The sequence below is a fragment of the Oenanthe melanoleuca genome, chromosome 2 (genome assembly GCF_029582105.1).
Source record: "Oenanthe melanoleuca isolate GR-GAL-2019-014 chromosome 2, OMel1.0, whole genome shotgun sequence".
NCBI lineage: Eukaryota > Metazoa > Chordata > Aves > Passeriformes > Muscicapidae > Oenanthe > Oenanthe melanoleuca.
Genome location: NC_079335.1, coordinates 112,806,427 through 112,833,611, shown reverse-complemented (window position 1 = coordinate 112,833,611; position 27,185 = coordinate 112,806,427). Strand labels below are relative to the sequence as shown.

Here is a 27,185-nt window from a genome sequence, read left to right as displayed (position 1 = left end):
ACCATTTTCTTGTCTTTTGATTGAACAAACCCAGTATATTAACACTGAAGGCATAAGTATTTCCCTAATATATGCACTCACTAATGAATCTTTTTCCATACTTATTAGGTTATTATAAATTGTTATTGCAACAATACCATAAAACCTGCAGTTGCTTTTGAGGAATCTTTTCTGGAGTTTTCCTTTTTCCCGTTTTAACTGCCATTCACTGTGGTTGCTATATATGTCAAATCAAAATCTTACAATTAGAGGAATGATTTTTCACATAACTTACATATTTCATAGATACTATTTATCTACAGATTTTTATATAACTTGCATATACAAGTTATATGACCAAAATGACAAAACGTGATGTTTTCTGAGGAACTCTGAGCTATGAACAAAGTCTGCTGCAGAGGGTAGCTATGCTAACCCTCACAGACAAAAATATTCTGGACATTTGTGTTCTAGTTTAATACTTACTGGGCTTAACTGAAAATCTTCTACCTGCTTAAATCTGAATGTTGAAATCCAGTCATATATATGCTACAAAAAACGCCATGATTATTTACACAGATGTATAGCAGGGGAGGGAGTACGATAAGGTATTTATTTACATATCACAACTCTCCAGGATTATTGAGTCTCACTTCTCCCAGGGGAGGTTGCATAGATCAGAGTGATGCAATTTTAGCATCCCCAAATTGCTGTCCCCGCTTAGAATTCAATGCGGAGCAAGGGGCGACATTGGCTGGGCTCGGACAGAAGGGGGAAAGCCCGAGTGACGGTGCTGGCTCTGTAAAGCCGGAGTTAGGCGATTGCTGCCTTCCATGGGAAGGACAGCAGCCCGGGGAGCGGCGCTCCCGGCCGCGGCTCTGGAAATCCTGGAGCGCCGCCTGCCGCTGGCACGGCCGGGAGCTCGCAGGGACGGGATCGCCTCCCGCCCCTCTCAGCGCCATCGAGAAACAGCTAAAGGTACTTAAACCCCGTGAATCGCTAGAGGACATGCTGAGGCAGCGCCGTGCTACAAGAAAAGGTTCTTTAGTTTTTTTGTTTTTTGGGGTTTTTTTAATAATGTCGTAGATCAAACTCACAGATAATTATAAGGAAAAATACTCTCTTACACATGATAATATAATGTACATGGAAATGGAAGGCACAAATGAAGCCTAGGGATTGAGGAAGGTAAACCAAGCACTGAGTCTGGAAAGATCATAGAAACATGGTTTGGTTTGGAAGGGACCTTAAAGACTGTCCAGCTGCAGCCTCCCTGCCATGGCCAGGAACACTTTCCACTAGACCAGGTTGTTCAAAATCTCATCTAGCCTGGCCTCACTGGGCAACCTGTTCCAGTTCCCCAATACCCTCACAGTAAAGAACTTCCCCCTCCTTCAGTTTATAGCCACCACCCCTTATCCTTTTATTCCATGTGCTTGTAAAAAGTGCCTCTCCAGCTCTTGTAGGCACCCTTGAAGTACTGGGAGGCTGCTCTAAGGTCTCCCTGGAGCCTTCTCTTCTCCACTCTGAACAGCCCCAAACATCCACCAAGCTCATGTGCTTAATTTAAAGAGATTCTAAATCTCCTCTTAGTCTTTGAATAGTGTGCAAAATATTTGAGAAACTCAGCTGTCACTGAACTGCGCATCTTTCCTTCTGTTTAATGTGAAGGAACCTTTAGGAAAGGTGGTGCTTCAATAGATTGCCTGCAGTTAAGGAGAAAGAGGGTGCTTAATATCACCAATTAGTCTATCTCACAAATACATCTCTCAATTACCATAATATTCATGTTTAAAATTAAATATGTTCTTAAATGCTGGGTAAAACCAGTTCGCATGACTCACATTCCAGAATATCATTACTAACTTGGAATCCTGGAATTAAAGATGTGAACGACATCTAGAAATTCAAACAAACGGGTTGCTTGTCAGAAATGCAGTGGTTGCAGTTCTCAATTCTGACAGGAAAATGGATTTGAAGCAATACAACATATCCTCCCACTCGTATGAAACACTACTAAATATTTAGGCAAGTATATTTTCTACATCACCCCAACAGCAGTCACTCAATAAAGTGATAATTATCAATATTCCTACAGTTTCCAAGGAAATTAAAGAGAATAATAAAATACCGTACTTCTACTGTCTGACTAACAACTTAGGGAAGAATGGTGATTTATTATTATATTTATAGTCATTCAAAATAAAGAATCAGGCACACACTGTACTGGCACACTGCTGTCATACAATCCAAAACACGACACTCCTCTCAATGTTTCAAAACACCTTTTAATATTGTAGAACAGCTACCATTCTACAGACAGCTACAATATGTTTTTCTCTCTAACCCCTTGCTATATTTCAAGAAAGGTTCAATGTCTTTTCAGGAATTTCCCTTTAGGGAATCACGGCTTTCTTCCATGTAGGCTCTTAGGCAGAAATGTATGGAGTTGACTGAAAAGTCTTTTCATACTTTTGTTCTTCTTATCAAAGACAACCAAGCAAACTGCTTTTGATGCACATCATCCTTGAAAAGAAAAATGTGCCTTTTCACATGTTACTCATTTCCCATTTCCCAATATTCTCCTATTTTCTTTTTTCTTATTGTGTTTTTTTCTGCTTATTCAGTGGAACAAAATTTAAAAGGAGACACACTTTTCCCCTGGATTCTTATTTGATTGGTTGGTTTGGTTTTGCATTTAAGAAGGAAATAACCCACAAAAACTGTAACAGCATACATAACATTAATTCCTTTTCCTCTCATTCCAGAATCAGTTTTCCCCACCAATTCTGTTAACTGTTAACCAGAGGGAGAATTGGACATGACACTTGACATCTTTCAAGCCCCAGGGCCAGAAAATCTTCAATTCATACAAAGCTCTTTCCAGGATAGCAATCTGCTTCCCTAATTCTCCAGTGAAGCAGCACTGGAAAGGGAAGCACTCATCACTCATCTGAGCCATGCCTAGTTTTACAAACAAATGTTTGTTATGCAGAATTTTATTGAGTAATCTCTCAGTTCTTTTTGTTCTCAAATAATAAGACCAGTAATCATGACACTGGAACATTGTTAGCACATCTCTGACCACCTGCAAACACTATTAGGCTGTGTGTTCCAGCTATGTCAACCTCACAAGCCCAAAGTAAATTGTCTGAAAAGAAAAGCTGACAAACACAATAAATGGTGGGAAATGAAGCAAAAAATGAGTCAGTAACAAAGTACCAGCACTTTCTGTGACAACATACTCAGGCTACTGATATTGTTTCCAGCAATACAAAATAACAAAACAACAACAAACTCAACCCAAACAAACACAAGTTTAAGAACAAGAGCTATTATTCAAACGAATAAATACTTGGCATGATATCTAAGCTTTTGGTCTCAATCTTATCTCTGTTACTGGCTTTAGGTTTCACGTCAAAGCAACTTGAGAGGTGAACTGTGTACTCTCTTAAGCAAAGATGTATTAAACATTGATGACAATGATTTAATAAGGGTTTACTGGTGGTTTAACAAGGCTTGACTTAGCCACCCGTGTGATTAAATTAGAAAAGAAAACCTGGTCTGTGACAGACAATTATATGCCTGCATGTACACAGAGAATGGCTGCACAGCTACAAATGCACTTAGCACTTCTCAAAAAAATGGTAATACGAGTCATTGCTTCCCCACCTGTTAGAATAAGGACAAAAGAAGACTTGGAAAACAAAACAAAACAAACCAAACAAAAACCCCTCCCATCCTACATCCCTATTCATCATGTTACTATTTTAACTGCAATTTAAGCCCAGTTCAAATGAGGCAATTAATCACCAGCTTGTTTTTTCACTCAGAAACCCTTTGTAATGCTTTCCATTCTAAAGTTGGTGCAAATAAGGACTTCAAAAGACATTCTTATTGAAAGATCAGGAGTCTGCAATCCATTTACATTTTGGCTTTCAGCAGGACTGTCCTTTGAGCAAAACATTGTACAAGTGATATTTTGTTACTGATACAAATCCACTGGAATACAACCAATAAATACAGAGACAGCAGTAGTCTACATTCCCACTGCAACTGGACAATAACAGAGTATTTATTAAAGACATACAATTCTAGGTTTCATCCTCCATCCTGCACCTCCAAAACATTTTATGAAAGAAAACACGTAGACTGTCCAGGTGTATTAAGTGAACCAAATTCTGTTCTCCCAGCAACATGCAACCTTTGGAATAAAATCCACTTACCTCGGTACATAAGGGCAAAGCAGGTCATGGAGAACTAAGTTTGCAGTAAGCATACAACAATATATTACATGATTGTTGCCCTCAGCAATGACTTCTGACTCAGTGCAAAATCATTGCACACCTTTGAAACTGCGCCTGCTTCCATGTTTGGAATACAGTAGTTATTCCTAATACTGTTACTGAGGGAAATCAACTGACAGTGCAGAGAAAGCTCCTGTCTGCCACTTTCAAATCCACGTTCACAGTACCTCAGAAAATGTGCTGCAGAATCAGAAACATCTCAGAAAAAGATAACCTGTCAAAAGAACACTTAGGAATAATTTCTATGCAGGTAACAGGTAAACAAGCAGCCCTCAGTCAGGACTTGGGAAGACGTGACAAAGGTCGATGAATGTCTGTATCACTGACATACAAAGGAGGTTTAAAATAAGCAAAGGAGCTCGGTTTTCTGTTCAATGTATTGCTAAAGCTATGGAAATCCATGACAAAAGGTGTTGCAGAAGCTAGAGCATCCCGAAGTTTCAAGGGCTCACTGGGGAAGTTCATGAAGAGAAATGTGTTTAAGATCATTGAATGCTAAGCATGCTTCTCAGAAAAGTTCTTCCTCCCTCCCAACCACTTGAGGCTCAGGTAGTTGAAGCACTGTGGAACTGCATGGAACAAACATTGAAGCATTTGCACTACTTCTCCATAAACATGTTTTTGACCTCTGTCAGTTGGCACACTGTGCTAGATAGAGCCTCTGGGCTGCCCTGTGCAGATGCTCATTACATTCTTATGTTATATTCATTGCTTATAAGCAAAACCCTCTAAATTTTGTCATGTACTGGGGAAGACACTTTTAATAAAGCAGTCGTATGGGATTGTGTATGTCTGCCTTTAAAACCTTTAAAGTTGACAACTACTGCAAAGAAAAAAATCACCCTGTGATTAATTGGTACCATTTGAAAACCCTTCACTGTAATTTCAGTCCTTTGTTCCACCCCAGATTCAAAGAAATTCTTGACAGTTCTAGAATCTGAAGAAAATGTCAAGGCTTGTAGGAAAGCAATTTCTAAAAGTATTTCTAGAGTAAGCTCCTCTGCCTACTTTTTGATCTGATTCTGTGGTAGAACCTTAGCTAGTGAATACACAACACACACAAGATCTTTTTTTTTAGGATACAGAACTTATGATCCTTATTACTAGAGGAAAAGAGCCTTCACAAAAACCATGACTAAAATCTGTCAGAGGTACTCAGGTCCTCTTTTCTTTCAGTTTAAGTCCTAGTTTTGCCATTTTCATCTACGTCTAGGTTGAGGAGTGAGGTTTGAAAACATGCAGAATACAGCAGATTTACTCTTCAGCTTTATTACAGAATTTAACACTTCATCTCTTAGGGTATAATCTCAGAACACAGCTGCGCATACCTGTATCCCCAGGAATCTAAATTTTCACATTTGGAAGTAAGAATGTGGACCCAGGATGCACAAGTTCTTTACATCCTCTAGGCCTCAGAGAAGCCACACCTATCTGGCAGAAATCAAATTTCCTGTCTTAGGAAATCAGAGCATAACTGTTTTAACTACCTTTCCCTTTGCAGATTAGTCCTGATCAAAGATTCCAAAATGTTTTCTACAGGTTTGCATAATCTGTGCTGGCATCTTCAAAATTACTAGGGTACTAAAGAATAGTAAATAAATACAGCATTTAGTGTTTCTCTGGCATGCCTAAACCTGTACCTAGCTGCTAGAAAAGCACTCCGGACATCCAGCAAGGTAAAGCCACACAGGCAGATGGTGCTCCATGACAGACTGTCAAATGCAAATAACTACTGGCCAAAGAAATGCATCCTAATGGCAAATATCAACTAATAAGTCACTCCAAAAATATCACACTTGTTCCTATTTGTTGGCAACACAAAGATTTAATCATCTTTCTAGGCATTTTTCCCCAGTACCTTTTCTGCTTAGACATCCATTTGAAGTACTCTTCTTAGTATAAAATATTATTAGTGTTTCATTCAGCACACAAATAATTATATACGGCTGTTTAGAAACAAAATCAAATAATCAAACAAACTGGCCATTTGCTTCAGAGAATGAGGAAATTTACTTGATCAGATAAATCATTGAAAAATAGTAGTTCTTGATGCACAGAACAAAAACACTAGATCCTTTAAAGACAGATACAATAATGTTACCTAGTAATAATATCAAGGAAAGGCCTATATTTATTTGTACATACATTTCTATGGAAGACAGTGGGCTGGATCTTCCAGCATCTCAAACAAAAGTCATTGCACAGATAGTTTTTTTTCCATTAGAGAACTGAAATAATAACAGTAGTAATAACAGGATAATCGAGTCCAACATCTGCTTTACTTAGCGCAAGTGACTGCCAAATAAGTCATACTTAGCTGTGTACATTCATATTCAGATTCTTATACATACTAATATTCACATTCTAAAGATAAAGAGCCAGAAATACAGAATGAATGAAAAGCAATTTTGCACATTCAAATCTTCAGCCTTATCTTTTACAGGTGTCTTTAGGTATTGAAAGTCAGTTTCCCTGTCGTGGCTTTTGGGGAGTAGCAAGCACTGGCCTCCATCTCCATATATAGGATGAGCTCCCTGCTCTATTCCTGGAAACCAATACATCTGCTCTAAAATGAACTTCTTTAATTTGACAGAACCAATTAAAAATGCATAATTATTAAATACGTTATTCTTTGGAATACTCATCACAGTGAAACAGATTAATGGAGAAATAATGCACAAGTGTCTGAATATTCTGTGTCATTTATCCAGTGACTAAATTTATGAAAATTCCATTAAGAAAATTTGATACAAAATGTCTACAACTCAACAATTTTTAACAAAATATTTACCTTTGCTACAATTTGCTGTTTATTAGTTTTGTCCACGCTCTCAGTCACCATGTGATTTTTAAATATAACTAAACACAATAAATTGCTTCCAGCACTAAATTTATGCATTTACTCTTAGAACACATGACTTTTGAGTTGTTTTCACATCTCTTCCCAAAAGCTTTACCTTGGATACAGCCCTAGGTTTAGTGCAAGGTGTGCTGTCCTGGTTACACCAGCTCCATACCTAGAATCACACTGAAATAAAGAAGAAAGCAAACCTTATGTTTTCTGTCATTTGGAATATATTGATGGACCCACAAAAATTACAGAACTCAACTTGCAGCTTTAAAGCCTAAAAATATGTCATTGAGTTCAAATATTGGGAAGCCAAGCAGACATGAAATACAGAAATCTGCACCAAAGTTCTGTGTACACAAAGCGTTTAACAAAAGGAACCGAAAGAACTGGGGAACTCCTGAGAAGTTGCTGTCTGTGTCACAGTGATTGAATCTTTCAGGGGCTTCCTAATGAGTATCACGATGAAAAACAAGCACCTATGAGCAGAATTTACAGCTCTTTTCAGTAATTTATCTTCTAAGGCTTCAGAGGGGTAATTTCAAACCCAAACCCGAAAGAAAATCTTTAGTCCGTGGTTACAAATATACTCACAAAAAACTAAACCATGATTTATCAGACTTCTTTATCTAGAATTTATTTAGCAGACTGGCCAAGAACATTAATTCCATTTCATTGACAAAGGAAAAGATTCTATGGAAAGTAGAGGAGTGCAAGTATCTATCTGTTAGATTAAAAAAAAATTTCACAGAATTTCAAGCCACTGAACAAACACAAGAGATCTCATATATATACACATACATATACATATATACACACACATACACAGATCCAGCATTTTTTTTCAATTTTCCCCTGAAGTGAGCTTGAATATTTCACCTAAAATCTTCTATTGAAGAGGAAAATAAATCAGTGCTTTTGAAAGTTTGCTGCAACAATGGTAAAAGATTCTTCCCTCCCACATAATATGAACAGAAAAGAAGCTTTAGAGGTTTTCACCGAAGGTGGTAAAATTCTAATATAATAAATTAAATTGTAATCAGCTGTACATTTATCTTTCTGTCATGATTCCACCTGGGACAGTCAGTCTGCCTCCTGCATGCTTCTTAGTGTATGCAGAGAGTTCCAGAAGGATAAGGAGGCAAGGCAGCAAAAGTGCAGAACATTCATTCACAGCAGGAAAGAAGCTGCCTTCATCAAGCAGCATTTCCACCACCTGCTCCTTGGAGATACCAGAAAGCAAATTCTTTCCATTTGATGTAAGAGAGCTACTGTTAATGCTACAAAAATAATGTGCAAGAGGGTCTTGCTTGCAGATGTCATGTAACAAGCTAGTTACATGTAAATGACCAGCCCCTAAAATACAGGCAAAAGAGGAATCTTAAAAAACATGAGAGGAGAAGGTTACAGTAAAATTTTAAGCAGGCATTAAATGGGCATTTAACATAACAGAGCCTTTACTTTCATTGTAAAACTCAGTAAGGCTTTTGGCTGGCAACATTCTACAAATCTTATTAAGGTACTTAAAGCATCAATAAGTAACAAAGTGACATCCTTCTTGAAATCCTGTATGTTAAGATTACATTGGGCAAGGATCTTTCTTTTTGAATTTGAAAGTCTAGAAGTAATACTTCTCACTGCTAATAGTGAACAATTTCCATCTGTTTTCAACCAAAGTTCAGTACTGTAGTAGAAGAGTAAGCATTCCAACTCACAGTTGCATGTTTTAGTATTATTTACTTTTCATTGTTTATTCTCATTGCACTTTATATATATTCATTGAGATGTGCATAATAATCTTTAAGTGTTTTCCATTAATGACTCTCCCTCTTCCCAAGAAACCACACTGGTCACAAATGAATAGCTGGCTCTCTGAAAGCCCTCACAAATTTTTCTCAGCCTGCACTTTAATGTAATGTTTATTACATAAACACCTCTCAATATCCATTCTTTTTTCTTCAGTGTGAAAGCTGAATACTATTAAGTAATAGATGTAAGCTTGCATAAAGTACAGGAGCCCTCTGCCACACAACTGGACATTCCCTTCTTAACCCATAGGTTTTTATGGAGTCTATTTCATGAGAACACTTTAGATCCCACACCTATTGTTATGTACCTTCCTTACTATTTTACTGTAAAGCACTTTCTCACATGAACTTTCAAGCATCTCACATACTTTGTCACAACCGGATCTCTGTTGACAAGAATTATGGAACATGAGAAGAAACGAAAAATGCCATTATATGATAATAATCTTTGAGAGGCCTTGAATATCTGAAAAATTTATCTTTAGTACTGTCAAAAGTGTCTTCCCATTAATGAGCAAAAAAAAAAAAAAAAAAGAAAAAATGCAAAATGGAATATCAGATAAATATTTGTACTACATTTACAAGCATGCATGGCAGTTCCTACCAACTGCAATGATTCATATATATGTGGAGAACCCACTACTCAGAAAGACAATACACATATAAATATTTATTGTTTATTATTTATTAAGCATTAGAATTATGACTGATGTTAAATAAAAGAAGTATCCAGAGACTAGAATCAGAGACTAGAATTTTATGCGTGATTCATGTATCTTATTCAGTATATCCCACATACTTTCTTCACAATCACAAAGCTCTTTTATCTCATGTTTTGTACACACTTGCTTCCATATTTCTTCAAATCTTTCATCTGCAACATTCATGCCCATATTGTGGAGAATTTGTTTAATCTACAAAAATAATACAAAATAATACAATTTGTGTAATTCTATTCAGTGTTTTGTTAAACTATACAGTGTCTGGCTTTTACACATTTAGCAATCTCTATTTGCCAAAGAATATTTTCCCACTCTTAAATTAAAACTACAGACCACATCCTGCATCCTCAACAAAAGAAATTCCTATTTAAGTAAATCTGAATCTTATTGCAATGAAAGCCACACAAAATTGTCTATAATTAATACATTAATGTTGATGCACTACTTCAACACTGGGAAAATATCAAATACAGAAGACTCAGGGAAAAATAAAAGTTTTTTTAAAAGCCCTAAGTAAAGTTCTGTTTATCCACTCTATTTTTGCTGTCTGCAGTTACCAACATAAATCAGATTATATTTTTATCTGCATCTCACAGCAAGAGTACTTTACACAAGGTCATCAGCTGGTGTAGATAAGTGGGTGAAGTGACTAAAATGAAATGGTTCACATCAACTTTGAGCCTTGCTATCATTTTACACCAAAATAATTCAGCAGAAGGGACTTTTTTCATATTTTTCACTTGGGTGCTTCCTGTTGCATGCCTCATTACACTGACCTGTTGACTCATTAGAGGAAAGTAACTTTAGAAGAATATTGATGTACCCTGTGCTTCTGTTAGTATCACCAAACATTTGGTTTCTTCAATTGCATCATCCATGGCTGTGTACATGGATGTTAATATTTATGCTACGGAGACTTTATGCTTGCTTTGATAAAATAAGACCTTTAACACAGTCAAATCAACATTTCTATACTGTCTTTTGTATAAATATAGGCCTGACCTACAGTACAGCAAATTTGCAGCTTAATCTGAGCCAATAAATCTATGACAGTTCTCACAAACCGACACTGCAGAAGGAAAAAAGGGACAGAGTTTTGTTTCTTTAAGCATAGGTGGTATTTCAGTCAAATCAATCATGTTGCCCATGAGTAAAACCAGATCTAATCAAGTGTCCTCAACAAGCTAGTAAAATATAGAAGTTAAACTAAAAGCAATATTCCTTCACAGGACGTCACTGCAGGGAGAATAAAGGAACTACATGCTCTCAAAATTTGGCTTCACCATGTTAAGAGAAAGCTCTGTCCTGACTCATCAACTGCTGTTAAAATCATCACTGACCAAACCACAGACTATCATGTACAGACAGGATAAAAACTCACTCTCACCTATGATCAACAAGATCATGCTGCATACAAATTACACACTATTCCTCAATTATGTAACTTCTATTCTCTTCAACAGACTGGAGAGAAATTCAGTGAAGAGAACAGCAAGCCCAATATCTACTTTGTTCTTTTGCAACAAGATGAGTCACCTCATGAAACTATTTCATAGTCAGAATTTGCATTCATTTTTACCACACTATACAAAAATGGTATTACTCTGAGCTTTCATCTAATAATAATATCATATAATCATATAATAATTTAATTAACCATGAAATTATTAGAAACATTAATTATACACATCAAAACAATAATCATAAAATGCCCGAACAGCCAATTTCATGAACATAAGGTGTTTCAACAGACTCAGAGGTGATTCTGCACTGAATTCCACATAGGTAGTACAGTCTACAATAGAGTATGACATCTCAGGACATGTAATAACTTCAAAGAACAGTTCTATCTAATGCCTGACAGATGTAAATGGCAAATGTAATTGGCTTCTCAATGAAGCATGAATTCCATTTACTCTTAGCTATTTGCTGCATGCATGCATTTCCTGCTTTCAGAGCTAGATTATAAAGTGGTAAATGCTCATGTACACAACATTCTGACAAGGCATTTGATGAGCATGACACACCTTTTCCCTCCAGCCACTAACTAGCAACACTATTTTCTGTAAAATATATATTGAAGTTCCAGATCCACTTTCAAACATGACTGCTGACTATTTAATATAATGAGCTGTAGAGACTAAGAAGTTGCCATGGCTTCTTTTCTCATTTTAGACTTGAATTTCACATTTCACTACAACTGTCTAATAAATTGTATTTCAGGCAACAAAGTTCTCTCTTTTTTCCCTATAAATTGTATACAAATGTAAAAACAAAGTGGTAAACAATACTGACAAAGAAGCAGCAAAATTGTTTCAGTATTTACATGAGAGAAACTCTGGTCTGTGAGAAAACAGAGTGGTTAGAGGGTGCAGATATATCAGAAAAATTGTGAAGTCCCCAAGTAAGCCCCTAGAGTCTCATGTCCCATCTTTATCTTTATGAGACAGCACAGCACTGCTGTGTGACTCCCAATGTCCTTCATGACTGTACAGATCATTTGTAGATCTGAGTCTACAACTGTGACTCAGCAGAGCACTTAAACGTACTTCCAAGTGGTTTGCTGGATTTGTCATTAGCAAAACCTGCCAAGATTTTCTGAGGAGAGATGCTCTTGGTAAAATTTTCCACTAAACACCCCTTTGTGATAGAAATTATTTTTATATACCCGTAAAAATCTTCTTGTGGGGCTTTTTAAGACTTTTAATGGAATCACAGAATAACTTAGATTGGAAGAGATCTCTAGAGATCATTCATCCAATGACACAATCAAAACTATTAAACCATGTTACTTGAGACCTTGCTCAGAAATTTGAATAGGCTGGATCTCAATAAAATTAAAATCTACCATCTTTATGAATAACTTAGAATGTGAAGAGTGCATATTTTTCAGACAGTTGAATGGATGTAAAGCAAGATGGTAACGTTGCACTATGAATTTTACAACCTGTTTACTCGATTATATGACTTCTCACTCCCACATGGCAAGCAGAACAGAAGAATATTCTGAAGAAATTCACTATACCTCTGCTTTTGGTCTCTTTTTTAAAAGATCTTTTTCATACACTCCCTTTTGACTGAAGACAGAAGGGAACAATACTGCAAAACTACTGCCCTGGTCACCATAATTAGTTGTGTCAGCGAGGCGGCGAATTCGAGGAGCAGGAATATCTGAACGAATAGTTGGAACACCACACAATGGATAACCTGTGAAAATCAATTAACAGGCAGCATGGATAAATAGTGCCAGGGAAGATAAAATATTTCGCATTAAATGAGAAAAAACGTGATGCTTGACACAGGTTCAATAGCAAGACATATAATTTTCTTCCCCTTGTATTTTTCCACATTTTTAGAAATCCTGGCTTCAGCTACTTCGTGAAGTGTGAAAACAAGGAATCTTGCAGTAATATGCTAGTTCTTAGTATTCCCATCTGAAAATATTTTAGGTGATTCCAAGGAGATATGGTTCTCCTAAAATTATTAGCATAATTTCTCAAAGACTAGATTAATTTCAATGTGTTGAATAGACTATCCCTTCTAACTTCCAAGTCCCAATCATAAAAAACATTTAGCTTAGATAAATTAATTCACTACTTTACATTAGTAGAACCTTTAGCAATACTTTTTAACTTTGATCCTGATTTTGTCTTAAATAATGCTCAGAAGTGAGCAGCAGTCCATTGTACTTACAGGATGTTGGGATACCACCTACTATAGCATTATACTGAGAAGATGACGTTTGATAATTTGTATATACACTGTCTGTTGATCTTTTAAGTGGTTTAGACATCTTTTCTGAGCTTCCTGATCCTTTTAACTCAAGATCTTCCTGTTCCGGCAGTGGTTCATCCTCTTTCTTTGTGTCTTTGGGAAGACAGGCATCTAATTTTTCCCCTACGTACAAAAGTTATGGTACAGCCAAGATATATTATCAACACACTAGAGACTAAGAAGCAAAAAACTTTGCTGAAGAACTGTAAAGGAGGTAACATAATTCATCTACATTTTTCATAATGCTTCTAGGAGATGTTTTACTTTCTGTTGATCTGTATTATTAACGAAACTTCCCAGTGACAATCTCAGCATGCAACACAGAACTCCAGGATTCTGAAGCACATCTGTACCTGAGACTCTACTGGTAGTTAAATCATTCTCTAAATCCTGCCCTTCTAAAGGAGCACCTAGTTTACAACAGCAATGTCCTTTCAACAGCTATTCTAAGAACAAGATCATCCCCACAATTTCCCAGAATTAAGGCATCTACCTTTTCTAATTATTTTTTCTTCAAACTCTTTAACACCCATTTTATCCTTCCAGTTCAGAAAGTTCGCAAAGTCTCGGTAATTAATCAGACCATCCTTATCCAAATCACAGCAGTCAAATAACAAGTCCAGGAGCTCATCATCTAGATTCATGTTCAGCTGAAAAAAGATCTTTCGTAGGTTGTCTTTGTGTAAGATTCCATCACCATTCTATTACAAAGAAAATAAAACAGTTGTTATATTCTATGATCTTCTAACAGCCATCATAAAGTAACTTCACCAAAAGAAACACACACACGTCTATACAAATATATAGATACATAAATAGATAGATAAATACATAGATAGACACAAATAGCACTGACACACCATTTCAAGAACAGTAATATTGCTGAGTACAAAAAAACCCTAATATTTTAGAAATTAGAAATATGAATAGAAAAGTGTCAAAAATTAATCTTCAGCTTATATAATATAGTGATTTCAGAGTAAAGGTGTGACAAGCTATTATGACAAAATAACAATCTAATCATAAATGTTGAGGAAAAGCCAAGATCTCTTTAAAACTAAGACATCAATCACTCTGTATACATTACAATTACAGTTACATATGAAATGTCAATTACAATTTTTCTTCCAGAGAGAATAAGAGAAAATATCTGAAATTCTGATGCTTGGCAACTCAGTCAAAAAGTACAGCTTGGAAGAAAATATGAACATAACCCCTTCTACTGTTTTCCCTTTAGGAGAAATGCCTGATTCCGACATCCAAAAACTGTTAAGATTACCCCTGCCTGTGTGTTCCTTGGTCCCTCTAACCTGGATATTCCAAGTAATATTACAAAAAGCTCCAAATACTATTGTGTCTAATATCACAGTAGATGAAATAAACAATAACTATGAATTATCTTCACAGCTATAGTCTTCATCCATATTTACCTTGCTATGCTTGTGTTTCTTCATGTCTGTATCTCTACAGCACAAGAGTGCTAGTGTCACACATTCCTTTATATTTATACCTTTTCAGAGAACTAACCTTATCAAAATGTCTTAATGCTTCTAGTAACACATCAAAATTCTCATAGTTAGCTTTCTTCAGACACTGCCGAACTGCAATCAAGATAACTCTTTCTCTGTCCTTCCCACGGAGGAACTCACACGGAACCCGGACATGAAGAAGGCCATTAACATCTATAAAAATGAATAATTCCTCAATGATTCATTATTATTATTATTACACAATTATACAATTACTATTATAGTTATGCATATACAGTAAAGACATTTATTTTTAAAAAAAGCTGATTTTTAGCACTGTTGAACAGCTGATACAGCCATTTCATTACAAGGTCAAATGGTTCATATCACTATTTCTCTACTCACACATAGCTAATATCAAAATCTTTGGAACATCATAATGTAGCTTGACAAATCTATCCACTGCTTCTAAACATTTCTAAAAGCAGTAGTTGTTACTTAATGCCCAGATAGTTGAGCAAAAAAGAACATATATTATGAATCTATCACTTCCAGTTGGTCACGTTCCAGATACTTATGAGAGCAAATTTAGTATTTTGGATAATTATAAATCACTGGTTTCTAGAAAGATAATGCACTATTTTTATGTTACTGTTCCCATGTTTTATGTATCTTAACTTTATTAGCATATATCAACACTTTAGCACATTGAGCTACAATCTTTATCCAAACTCCCAAGATGCCAAGGTGACTTTCTAAAGCGCAGGAAGTTCATTCAGAGTTCAGTAAGAAACATGAGTAGCTCACCTAATCCCCCTCTAACTGCAATGTACAAGCATTATTTTCTACTTGTTAATTATGAATTCTTTTGTTCAGTTCCTTCAACTCTTCCTTATAGCATGAACTTTATTACACGACATAGTAAAACATGTAAAAGCTTATGCACTCTTTGAACAGGCCTTCTCTGGCCCAGATTAACTGGATGACTTTGATCCACTTCATTTTTTTTTCTTCCCAATTACTGACTGTACTCCCTAATTATTAAACATAATGTTAAAATGTCATCAATCCCAACACTGACTATTTGATTTGACTAGCTTTCAAAATTTCGTCATAGTGAAAATTAATAGGTTATTTTTTATTTTTACTCTGCTTTCTATCTCCTTGCAATCTTCAAAAGCTTATTATTCCTATTTATTGCATGTTATTTTTACTCTTTTTAGAGAAGTGTTTGAGAAATCATTTAGAGGGACGATGCATGATTGATTTAAATAGCCATTTTGTCACTTTGATGTCAATAAGGGTTTCTGCCATTTCCCATTTTGTTACATTCAGATACAAAGGCTTTAAAAAAGAAAAAAAAATACCAGCATGATAATCCCAAACCTAAAGCTTCTTTATTTTTAACATTTACTTTTTTCCCATTAGCAAATTCAAAGCCACTCAAATTTTCATCTCAAAAATTTACTGTTGATAAATTTTTGTACCTTGCCTTTTAAAATTTTAGGAAAACTTTATATATAACCAACAGCTATTACTTCAGCAGAGTTTCATCAGCAATATAAGATTTTATTCTGCCCTTGAACTTACCATATTCATCTGGGCGGATCACCATTCCAAATGTATGGTCTGGGGGAACATTCATAGTATCTGCTATACTGTCAATAAGGACATTTTTTTTGTTAATTGTGAAGCAGTTTATTAAAAGCCAAAATAAAACCTCAGCTACTATTAAAAAAAAAAAAAAAGTGATTATATAATGGGTATGATACTCATAGTCCACCTGAAATTTGTTTATCAGGACTTTGTTTCAATGCTACCGTTCCAGAAAAGCATCCCTTTACAAAGCAGATTAGAACATTCAGTTTGTAATGTAACACAGCCAAATGTGAGTATTAACTTTTTGAACATTTATGTTCATTAAAAGGAAAAACATTCTATGCCATTTTCCAAAGAAAATTATAGAAATTTATGAGAAAAGTCCTTGTAATCAAAAAAAAAAAAAAGGAATATTTAGACAAAATCTCTAACTAAAATGTCTGAAATAAACTACTTTTGGATATAGTGGAAAAATTTAGTCCCAGATTGATTCATAAATATCAGTCATTCTAATGATTCAACAGAAACTGGTAGATGCTGCTAGATAATAACACAATTTAGTTCCATGTCCATCTGTAAGATTACAGATGATGTAATGAAGAAGACCAAAATAGTGTCAGAGTAAGCAAAATGGTTGAATCCCAAAACATTAGGTGAGATATTTCAGTCTTTTCAAATCCTCCTAATTGCAGAAGGAAAAAATGTCTTAAAGAGTTCTTGTCAGATACAGACCACTTAAACAGTAAGATCTAACTTCACTACATGGACACAGTACAGCCCTTATTGATAACTTGTGTACTTACCAATATAATTAGGGCAGGTAGAAGGTCCTTTTCTATTAAATGAGTGCTGCATTGGAAGCATTAAGCACACAGTTATATTTTTTATCCAAGACACAAAAAGATATTGGAGAAATGGCAAAAGTGAGTGAATTTTGTGCTTGATCTATTTGTAACAGAAGGTATCTTAGCTTACTTACGGATCATGAACTTTTCCAACCTGAGGCTGGTATTTTTCCTTGAAATCATTACTTTGTGTTGACACAAGGTGTGGTGCTCTTTTCCTACAAATTGCAAAAATAACACCTGCACTTATTTGTTTAAAAATATTCAAGAGTTTTTCAGTAATATTTTAAAATATTGTTCTATAATTAAACAGCAACTCCTCTCAACTTAGTAATTAAAACATCTTGCTAGTAAAAATCAAAGAGCTTTACATAATGCTTAAGACATGCCAAGTGCTGTTATACGGTAAGAGTTCTTTGGATAAACTGTTCTGAAAAATCACATCTTGCATTTTCTATTCAGCTAAGGATAAGATTGTGAGATGTACAATTTTCTTCAAGCATGAAGACCCACTCCTGATAATTCATCCCATTAATTAACTAGTTAACTCATTGCAACTTACGAATCCAGGTCTAAGAACCAATTTAAGGTCTTGGCTGTATTTCGCCCATCTTCATAGTGAGGGGTTTCCATTCCATAAACAAAAGACTTGTTGAAATGTGAGTTATACTTCCTATTGACTGGTTCCCCTGCAGAAAAAGCAGACATTTCAACCTGTGTAAAACACCTCAGGAAGAAAAATGTACCTAGTTTCTTAATTCTTAAGACAAAACAATGAAGAAAAAAAGGCAAATAATTAACAAACCTGTTCAATTAAAGATAAATAACTTGCACTCCTACTGTTTATTGAGTAGTTAGAAACAATCTAATTGTCAAAAGTGAAGATAAAAGGCAAAATAAAAAGCAAAAACTGCTTCATTTGGGTATTCTTTTATGTCTGATTGAAGACAAGCCCAACAGAAGAAATGAAACCATGAAGCCTAAGTGGTGAGCGTCATGCAAACAAATTGCTTTATATCTATACTTCAGCAGAAATGTCTACTATTTTTTGTTTTCAAAAAATGCAAAAAAATATTTTGACGTGCTGCATTTTCAGATATATTCTTGCTATGTCTTTTTTTCACAGAAAAAAATGTCTTTCTTTTCCTTCAAGGTCTTTTCAATCACCTTGTAAAAAGAATGATAATTAGAACTTTCAAAAATATTATTCACTGCATATTTTCTAATAAGGGCTTCATATGGCAGCATGGAATTTTTACACTCTTTCGGGGCACATAGTTGACTTTTTTCTGTAGTCTGCTTCTGACTTGGTCTCTCCATGATCTGGTTGATGGAAGTTACAAAAGAGACAGAAACAGAAAATGAATAATTTCACAAAAGCACCCAAGAAAGGCAGGGAAGAGGGTGGATAAAGTGACAGGTTTGGCCAATTTATACCAATACTGTTTATAGTAGAATGTCCTCAGTGAGGCAACAATATATTATAATTTCACATCTATGTAAGTCTCCACACAAAATTTACATTTACATTAACTGAAAGTCATGGAACTGGGCAAAAAGAGAAGAAAAAGAAAAAAAAAAAAGTACTGCATTTTAGAGTGCTATTTGTCACTCTGCTCCTGCGCAGACATGTGAAATAAAAGCTCCTGAGCAGATCATATCACACAGGTACAGCCTCCAGGGGCTGAAGCAGTGCAGGCACAGCCCACAGACCCATGGGTAAGATGCTGTAGGCTGAGGAACCTACATTCCAGAGAGCCACTCAGCAGCCCGAAAGTCATCACAACCAAAGCTTAATGCTAAGCTCCTCATCAGAAAGTCTGTCTGCTCTGAAATTGTTTGGATCCCAAGGAAAGAAAGGAAGAAGAAAGTCCTGGAATGGGCTCACAGTTCATGACTTCAAACTGATATTGCTTTCAGTGGCATAGATAATGCCAAATTCCATAAGCATCCAGGGCATCTGTGAGTTTCTAGTTTCCTGGAAATATTTTGCTTTACAAGCAGCACCCAAAACAAATCAGGCTTCCAACTCCTTCATGAAGTTCTTCTGCTGTTATAAATGCCCATCCTGATGTGATTGACAGCCCTAGAAACTGAGACCATGCTCTCTCAGTTGCATTTTTCACACATTTTTTTTTAAATATATTGTATTAATACAGTGGTTAAAATTAACAGTTTACATCTCAAGAAACAGCATACAGTATGCATTGAACACACAGAGAGGAACTTTTTACATGTTTTCTTATCAGCTTTTTAACTTACCCGCGTAATAATCCTCGTGTGACAGCAGATACAACTCATGTCCTTCTCTCGCTTCTTTATCCACTTCCTCAAAGGTTTTTGATGGGTTTACAACCTCTCCAGCTGTTAAATCTGAAAACAAATAAAGAATGTATGGTTGGGGGAGCTAAGGGGAGTGGATGTCTTGTTTGGTTCGTTCTTAATTGTACACAGTTCCTAATTAGAGAAGTTGCTAATACTGTGGAAGGATGATACTTTTTAAATTTCTAGTCAATCTATATTCAATCTAGTAACATTAGACATGGGACTATGGAGAGAATCACAGAAACCCAGATGAACAGAACTTTTGCAAGAAAGCTACATGGACAACACAGATGTGATTTCCTCCAGTCCATGGAGGAAAGAGACACACGGCAAGAAGTTTTTACCTGTTAGAGTTGCTGGAAAAAGGAAGGTGAGTTGACAGCTACCTAAAATGCTCTCCCAGGAAATCTGCAAAGACTGATCAGGAAGAGAGCCAAAACCCTGATAGTTACCATATGTTCTCAGTTGCTTCATCATAACTGAAAAAATTGTAGGCCTTTCAGTAATTATTATTTAATAAATAACTCTTCTCTTAAAACTGGAGTTGTTGGAATCATAGAGCATGTGCTAGATGCTAAATTGCAGATTAACTTGTATTTACAGGAAGTATGTTTTAATGGCACATTTTCCTACCTTTAAAGACTTTTATTCCAAATGTAGTATTAATTATATCCAAGCCCTCAGGTAACTTAGAAGATTGATCATGTGATCTACCCAAAGGTGCTTCACGATTACTGGAGTAAATGGCTTCTTTCAGGTCTTGCAGCTTTTCTTGAAATTCACTTTTAGCAACTGGACTTATCAGTGAAGCTACCTGAAGACATCACAAACAACACCAGAGGCAGGAAAAACAACAAACTTTGATCATTCACACATCACTGTGACTACCCACACAAACAAAAGTTTGTTCATAAATGTTCTAATGAGATCTTCCATGGTTACACTAACATAATTTTATCCACTGAGTTGCAAACCAGAACAGTATCTTGAGAAAAGACCACTAATGACCAATGCTATGCTAAATTTCCAGCTAAATAAAATACATATTTATTGACAAGTTCCATCACTGATAATAGTCGCTGAACTTCAAATATTTTCCAGTTTCAATAATGCCAAATAAGTCCTATGATTTGATCCCAGAACTCAGGTAATTCACAGCAGCTGTAAAATGCTGCTGTATAAATCACTCAGCTATACTCCTGACTAAGAGGAAATCAGTTGCTTTTATTAAGAGCCCTCTTAAGAGGTTCATTCTTAAACAAGAGAAAATGAGTCACATTCTTACAGTGGATTTGGAGATTGACTTTATTCCATGTGTCAAATGAGTTGCAACGTCGGGATCATCTGCTGTGCCATAGAATATTATTTTAGCACCAGGAGCTGGATCTGTTGTATTTCGAAACTTTCGTACAACAGTCGGAATAACAAGCTACATGTAAGGCAAAACAAAAACAAGTTTACACCAGAAGCCAATGAAAAGAAAATGTACTGCAGACATTTGTGTCATTCCAGATATAAGAATGAAATATGAGGATGCTTTAGGGCTGTAGTACATGCATATGCTCCTGCAGATGCTGATTGAGCATAAGGTCAAAATAACCCAGACTAAATTTTATCAAACCAGCATTGCTAAGTTTCAATGCTTCCCATTTTTTTAAAAAAAGCTACTTCACGTGTTCTTGATGAAAACTAGAAAACTAGAACCACCTCCATCACAAGTAATAATTCCCAATAGTTACTCTATGCAGAGGGAAAAACTGTCTAAAACAATTACATTTCGTCCCAAATAAGCAAGTGCAGTGACTATGGTAAAACATGTGAAATGAAAATTAACCGCCAGAAGTGTTTTCCAATCATGTGACCAAAACCAACGATGAAATATACGGTAGTTTAAAAAGCGAAGGGATGTAGAAAGAAAACCAGGAGCCCCTACAAAACCAACTTACCGTAGGTAACACCTCTTTGAAACAACTCGCAACCGTGCTGCCCGCGGGACGCAACCTTCCAGCCTAAACAATGCAATCAAAAAATAAATAACGCAGAACGAAACTCGTAATAATACAACCAACCAGTCAAATGGTATCTGACACTATGCAAAGAACGTTTTCCAACTGCCCCCGCCCTGATGGGGGTGGGAAGGAGCCGTACCCGTTTCTGGGAGGGACGGTGCTCGCAGGGAGATGCTCCTTCACGCTGCCCCTCTTCCAGCCCCTTCCCTAGGCGAGACTCCGCCCCAGAAAGGCACGGAGAGGGCCGGTGGGGGCAGCTCCGCGGCACCGGCGGGACCCCTTCGGCGGAGGCGCTCACGGCCGGCGGCTCCGGACACTTGTCGGTGACCGCCGCTTCGGGGCATGGCGCTGGCTGCTCCGCCATGGCCACCGCTTACTCTGCTCGCTCGGTAACGGCGGCGGGGCGCCGGGAGCGCTCGTGGGAGTCGGGCGGTGCGGCCGCCGCTCACAGCGCTCCGCCATCCCCTCTCACCGAGCGCTCCGCGTCCTGCCCTCACAGCGCTCCACCATCACCTCTCACCCAGCGCCCTCCATCCTGCCCCTCACAGCGCTCCGCCATCCCCTCGCACCCAGCGCTCCCTGTCTGCCCCTCACAGCGCTCCGCCATCCCCTCGCACCCAGCGCCCTCCATCCTGCCCCTCACAGCGCTCCGCCATCCCCTTGCACCCAGCGCCCTCCATCCTGCCCCTCACAGCGCTCCGCCATCCCCTCGCACCCAACGCTCCCTGTCTGCCCTTCACAGCGCTCCGCCATCCCCTCGCACCCAGCGCTCCATGTCTGCCCCTCACAGCGCTCCGCCATCCCCTCACACCCAGCGCCCTCCATCCTGCCCCTCACAGCGCTCCGCCATCCCCTCGCAGCAAGGCCCCTGTGTCTCCCCCCTCACAGCGCTCCGCCATCCCCTCGCACCCAGCGCCCTCCATCCTGCCCCTCACAGCGCTCCGCCATCCCCTCGCACCCAGCGCTCCCTGTCTGCCCCTCACAGCGCTCCGCCATCCCCTCGCACCCAGCGCTCCCTGTCTGCCCCTCACAGCGCTCCGCCATCCCCTCGCACCCAGCGCCCCCGTTGTGCCCTCACACCCAGCGCCCTCCATCCTGCCCCTCACAGCGCTCCGCCATCCCCTCGCAGCAAGGCCCCTGTGTCTCCCCCTCACAGCGCTCCGCCATCCCCTCGCACCCATCGCCACCCGTTTTGGCCTCACAGGTCTCCCCCGTCCCCTCGCACCCAGCGCCCTCCATCGTGGCTCCTCACACGGCGCACCCCGTCCTGCCCCTCACAGCGCTCCATCATGTCCCCTCATACCAGCGCTCCCCATTTCTCCCCTCACAGCCCTCCTTCCATCGCCCTCAGCACCTGCCACCCCCCTCGGCGAAAGTCAGGAAATAAATTGCACTGGGTTGTTTTGTAAATGTCATGATCTAGAAAAATAATTAAGGTTCAACCGTAGAGGTCGCACATTCCTTAGACCTATTGTTAAATCTTTGAAAATCTACGAGCTTTCAGACACTCTTGTTGAAACTTGAGGTCAAAATGAGGTCTTACATGGTCAAAAGTTTGATCAAACTTTCAGTCTTTATTACTGTAATAAAAAATACTGCCCCTTTCATAAATATTGTCACATGCTATTAAAATATCGTATGCTGGGGCTGTTCCTCTAGAGAAAGCTGCAGCTCCCACCCACACACAGCATGGAGGTGGCTGAGAGAAGCCTGTCTGCACTACCCCATGTATCAGACACGTGAATGCTATCACTGTTTGTCTTAAATGAGTCAACACCTCGTATATCTAACCCACTGTATTTGCCTTTTATTAACAGATGTGGATTATTTCAGAAAAGCAGCATGGGTAAGACTGAGCAAGTTTCACCACTGTTTAGCAGACCCTCAGTTCTTACAAAGACTTTTATTCTCAGATGACATTTAGCAATCTATCGCCTTCTTTCCAGCCAAACATTGCAGTTTAATCACATTCTGCTCCATTCCCCATAGTCCTTTGATGGCAAAACCAATTTTAGATAAATATACAGACTTTAATCATAATTAATCAACATTACCAGGTGTTACCATTTTATTCTCTGCTCTAACATTTGTTTGGTAAGGACTTTAAATGAATGATGCTAAATCAAAACTAAATTCCTTTTCTAAAATGGAAGGTGGGAGGCTCAGGCAGCCACTGCTGTCTAATGATCTACTCTGGCTGTCCAAGTCACCAACAGTACTTGTCAGTGCCATGATCCATGAACTTCCAGCACATACAAATGTATCTTGGTCTTCTCCAGGCAAGAAGCATCCCGTATAGCATCAACTATGATCTAGCTGGGGCAGTGCTGGTGTCCTTTTTCAAAACAAGTTGCATGTTTTTCTGCTGTAGACATGTCTAGAACATCCATGTCCCACTTGGGTGCTGAAGAAGCTCTTGTAAAATCTTAATGTGTTCATTTATTTTCATATTTCAATCATATTTGTTGTTGCTTGAAGTTTAGAGTGTTCCTGGCAAATAAAGCAATATTTTTTGGTACTTTAATAAATAAAATGATTGGTTATGTCTTGCCTTGTGGTCCTTTGAGGTGTAATTTCTATCTAGTAAAGTTGTCAGGAGGGAGAACTATTTATAGAGAGGAAGAGCAAAGTACAGTAATGTAAAAATTAGATGGTAATAGTAGGGTACAGGAAACTGGGCCTTTTTTATCTCAGGATCAAATTCAGGAAATGGAATTTTTGTCCTTGTGTTTGTTGTATTTCTAGATGGCTCTCCACCTGTGCTCAAGCTGGTATCATTTTTATACATTCTCTGCATTGCCGATTTATTTTTACCTTTTTTTTTTCCCCAGTAGGTGGCTACACTTGCTAATTGAAAGCATCCACTCAGCCCTGATCGTTGTGTCAAAGGCATAAAAATAGGACTTGGACATGTAAAAAGAATGCCTATTGCAGAAACAAGTAGAGCAGAAGTTTGGGTTTTTTGCCTCTCTGTGCTTCTTTTCTCTTTTGCAGAAATGTGGGTCCCCTATAAATCAATTTGAAACTTACTACTGACAGTATACATTCTTTTGTATATTCTTCTCATTCTGGAATTAGTGTCATATCCATTCTTTCTTATGCTGGAAGTTATTTTGGCCACTGAAAGAATACTGGACCTGTAATTTGAAAGATAAGATGATGAATTACCAAAAACCAATTGAACTCAATTTTAGGGGGATAAAAAAATAAAATTTTCTTTACTTCAGCATGAATTTGTCATCTCCTATGTCAAAAGTAGGATCTCTAGAGAAAACTGTTTGGAAAAAATTTTTAAAAATTTTCCATTCTACAGCAGCACTTTTTTTCCCTCAACAGTACTTGACATTTCACTAGTTTCTGACATCCAATTCCCACAACCTAATGCCTTTTTCTGTCTTGTTTAGGCTAAAACAGAGGAATGGAAACTGTCTAAAACCCTGCATTTTACTTTCTTTATGAAGCACAAAACATCCAATGTTCTGCAACACAGCTCTCACTCTGACTATGGTGCTGGCATAGACTGGAGTCAAAGCACTAAGTTTGTAGATTCCTTAAGATTCTCTGAAGGCCAGAGAACACAGTGTAAAATTCTCAAAATGTTTGAAATGTCTGAATGACGTCAGCCACGCTGATGCACTTTGATGTTACTGCCTGGTTGCTTTCATGATTTTTTATTCAATCCATTTATGGATAGGAAATTACTGTTTTCTATGTGCTGCACACTTTCTGTGTGTTATGATACGACCAAGCCAATGTACGTACAGAGAAAATGTACACGAGATAGAAGGCAGAAAAAAAGAACGTTGTAGCAAAAAAGGAAAATTTGGGAAGTACAAACACAATAAAGAGATTCTGCACATCCTCTAAAATCAACTTCCACTAATGATTACACATCTAGCATTAAATACAAAAAGGCTGAGCAGAACATAATATTAAAACTCTGCAGGGAAATGCTAAAATAGATGGAAAGCCACCTGGTGAAACCATAACCCACTAACATAAATTTGTTAATATCACCCAGCACAGTTTCACTTTTGGCATATGATATATGAACCACAATGACATAAAATATGAAAACATGACCACTGATTTGTGTTATCTATGTGATTTCATAGCTTTCCTTCCACATCTTTTTGTGCAGACTACAGAAGAAAACTGTCTTCACCACTAGAACTCACAGAGACCTGTCAAGCCTGAAATACAATAACTGGATCTTGGTAATTTGATTACTGCCACATTCTCTCATGCCTCTATTTCACACATTCACAGTGAACCTTTGGTGTTTGCTGTCCCACTCTGTCAGCATCAACCAGCTGTGAAAAATTTGGGCATTTCACAAAGCAAGAGAGACGTGCTACAGCTCTGTGTTACAGAGTTAAGTTAGCCAGCAGGAACCTCCTGCATGTAAAACAGGCTTCCTAACAGCAACCACATCATGTGAATAGAATTCCTGCATCAAAAATTCCATTCAGCCTCGAACTTCAGATACATCTAATAATTTGAAAGATTATTTCAATTTTATAAAGCATTTATTTATATTAGAAGCATAGGTAAGGATCTTTACATGTGTGTTGTATTTCACTACAGCACATATGGAATAGTAAGGTCCTTTATTTGATAAGAGTAAGTGAAACATGAAATGTCATGTGTGACGTGTTCAATCTCTAAATTGAATTTAGTTCAAGTAATTCTAAAGATTCAGTGTAATATTTTTCCACAAAAACTGTTCATGTATGTATTGTGTCTGGCTGAGACAGAGTTAATTTTCTTCATAGCAGCCTGAATGGTGCTGTGTTGTGGATTTGTGACTAAACTAATGTCGATAACACAGCAATACCTCAGTTACTGCTGTACAGTGCTTGCACAGGGTGAGGACTTTCTCTTTTCCCCCACTTTGTCATCAGCCCCACCCAGGGAGAAATGCTGCTGATGGTCCAGAAATGTCGGAGTGGAATACAGGCAGGACAGCCGACCCAAACTGATCAAAGGGATATTCCACCTCACATAGCACTATACTCAGCAGTAACAAGTGGAGGTAGACAAAGGAGATGCCTTCCAAGTCAGCTGCTGCTCGGAGACTGGCTGATCACTGGTCTGTTTACGGGAAGTAGCCAGCGATTTCGTTTGTACTGCCTTTTCGCTTCCACCTTCCTTCATCTATTACACTGTCTTTATCTTAACCCACAAGTTTTCCTGCTTTTGTTCTTCCTCTTATGTTCTCTGTCTTACTGCAGAGAGGTGAGTGAGTAAATGAGTGAGTGAGTGAGTGAGTGAGTGAGTGAGCAGCTGCCAGGTTGACTGGATGCTATCTGGTGCTCCAATGCAGGCCTATCAGGTATATAGTAAAACACATTGGGTTATCTGGAATCTGCTGTTTGCTCAGCAAATCCTGCAATGCAGTTGAGCATATTGAGACCAGTCAGAGGGTTATGGCAAATAAGCAGTGTATTAGGGCAGGATTACACGATTTAAAGGACAACTCATACACACGTTTAGCAAA

General features: G+C 37.8%; 1 protein-coding gene across 1 annotated transcript; it reads right to left on the bottom strand.

Moving 5' to 3' along the window:
- Positions 1–9,592: 9,592 nt before the first annotated feature.
- On the bottom strand, positions 9,593–22,085 carry EFHB (EF-hand domain family member B). Its single transcript, XM_056484379.1, has 13 exons — positions 21,825–22,085; positions 21,623–21,685; positions 20,962–21,105; positions 20,310–20,490; positions 19,614–19,724; positions 17,914–18,040; positions 17,486–17,569; positions 16,498–16,565; positions 14,966–15,120; positions 13,932–14,139; positions 13,358–13,561; positions 12,690–12,871; positions 9,593–9,856 (listed from the first exon to the last, which is right to left on the bottom strand). The coding sequence occupies exons 1-13, from the start codon at positions 22,047–22,049 to the stop codon at positions 9,692–9,694; spliced, it is 1,917 nt and encodes a 638-aa protein (XP_056340354.1). The 5' UTR covers positions 22,050–22,085; the 3' UTR covers positions 9,593–9,691.
- Positions 22,086–27,185: the final 5,100 nt, after the last annotated feature.

Bases quoted from the DNA above. Each gene is read 5' to 3' on its own strand.
- EFHB (XM_056484379.1), bottom strand. From the start codon at position 22,049: ATGGCGGAGCAGCCAGCGCCATGCCCCGAAGCGGCGGTCACCGACAAG. The intron at 20,491-20,961 runs GTAAGAATGTGA...TGATGTCTTCAG, and splicing joins AGTCAATCTCCAAATCCACT to GTAGCTTCACTGATAAGTCC. The intron at 19,725-20,309 runs GTAGGAAAATGT...ATTTGTTTTCAG, and splicing joins TGGAATAAAAGTCTTTAAAG to ATTTAACAGCTGGAGAGGTT.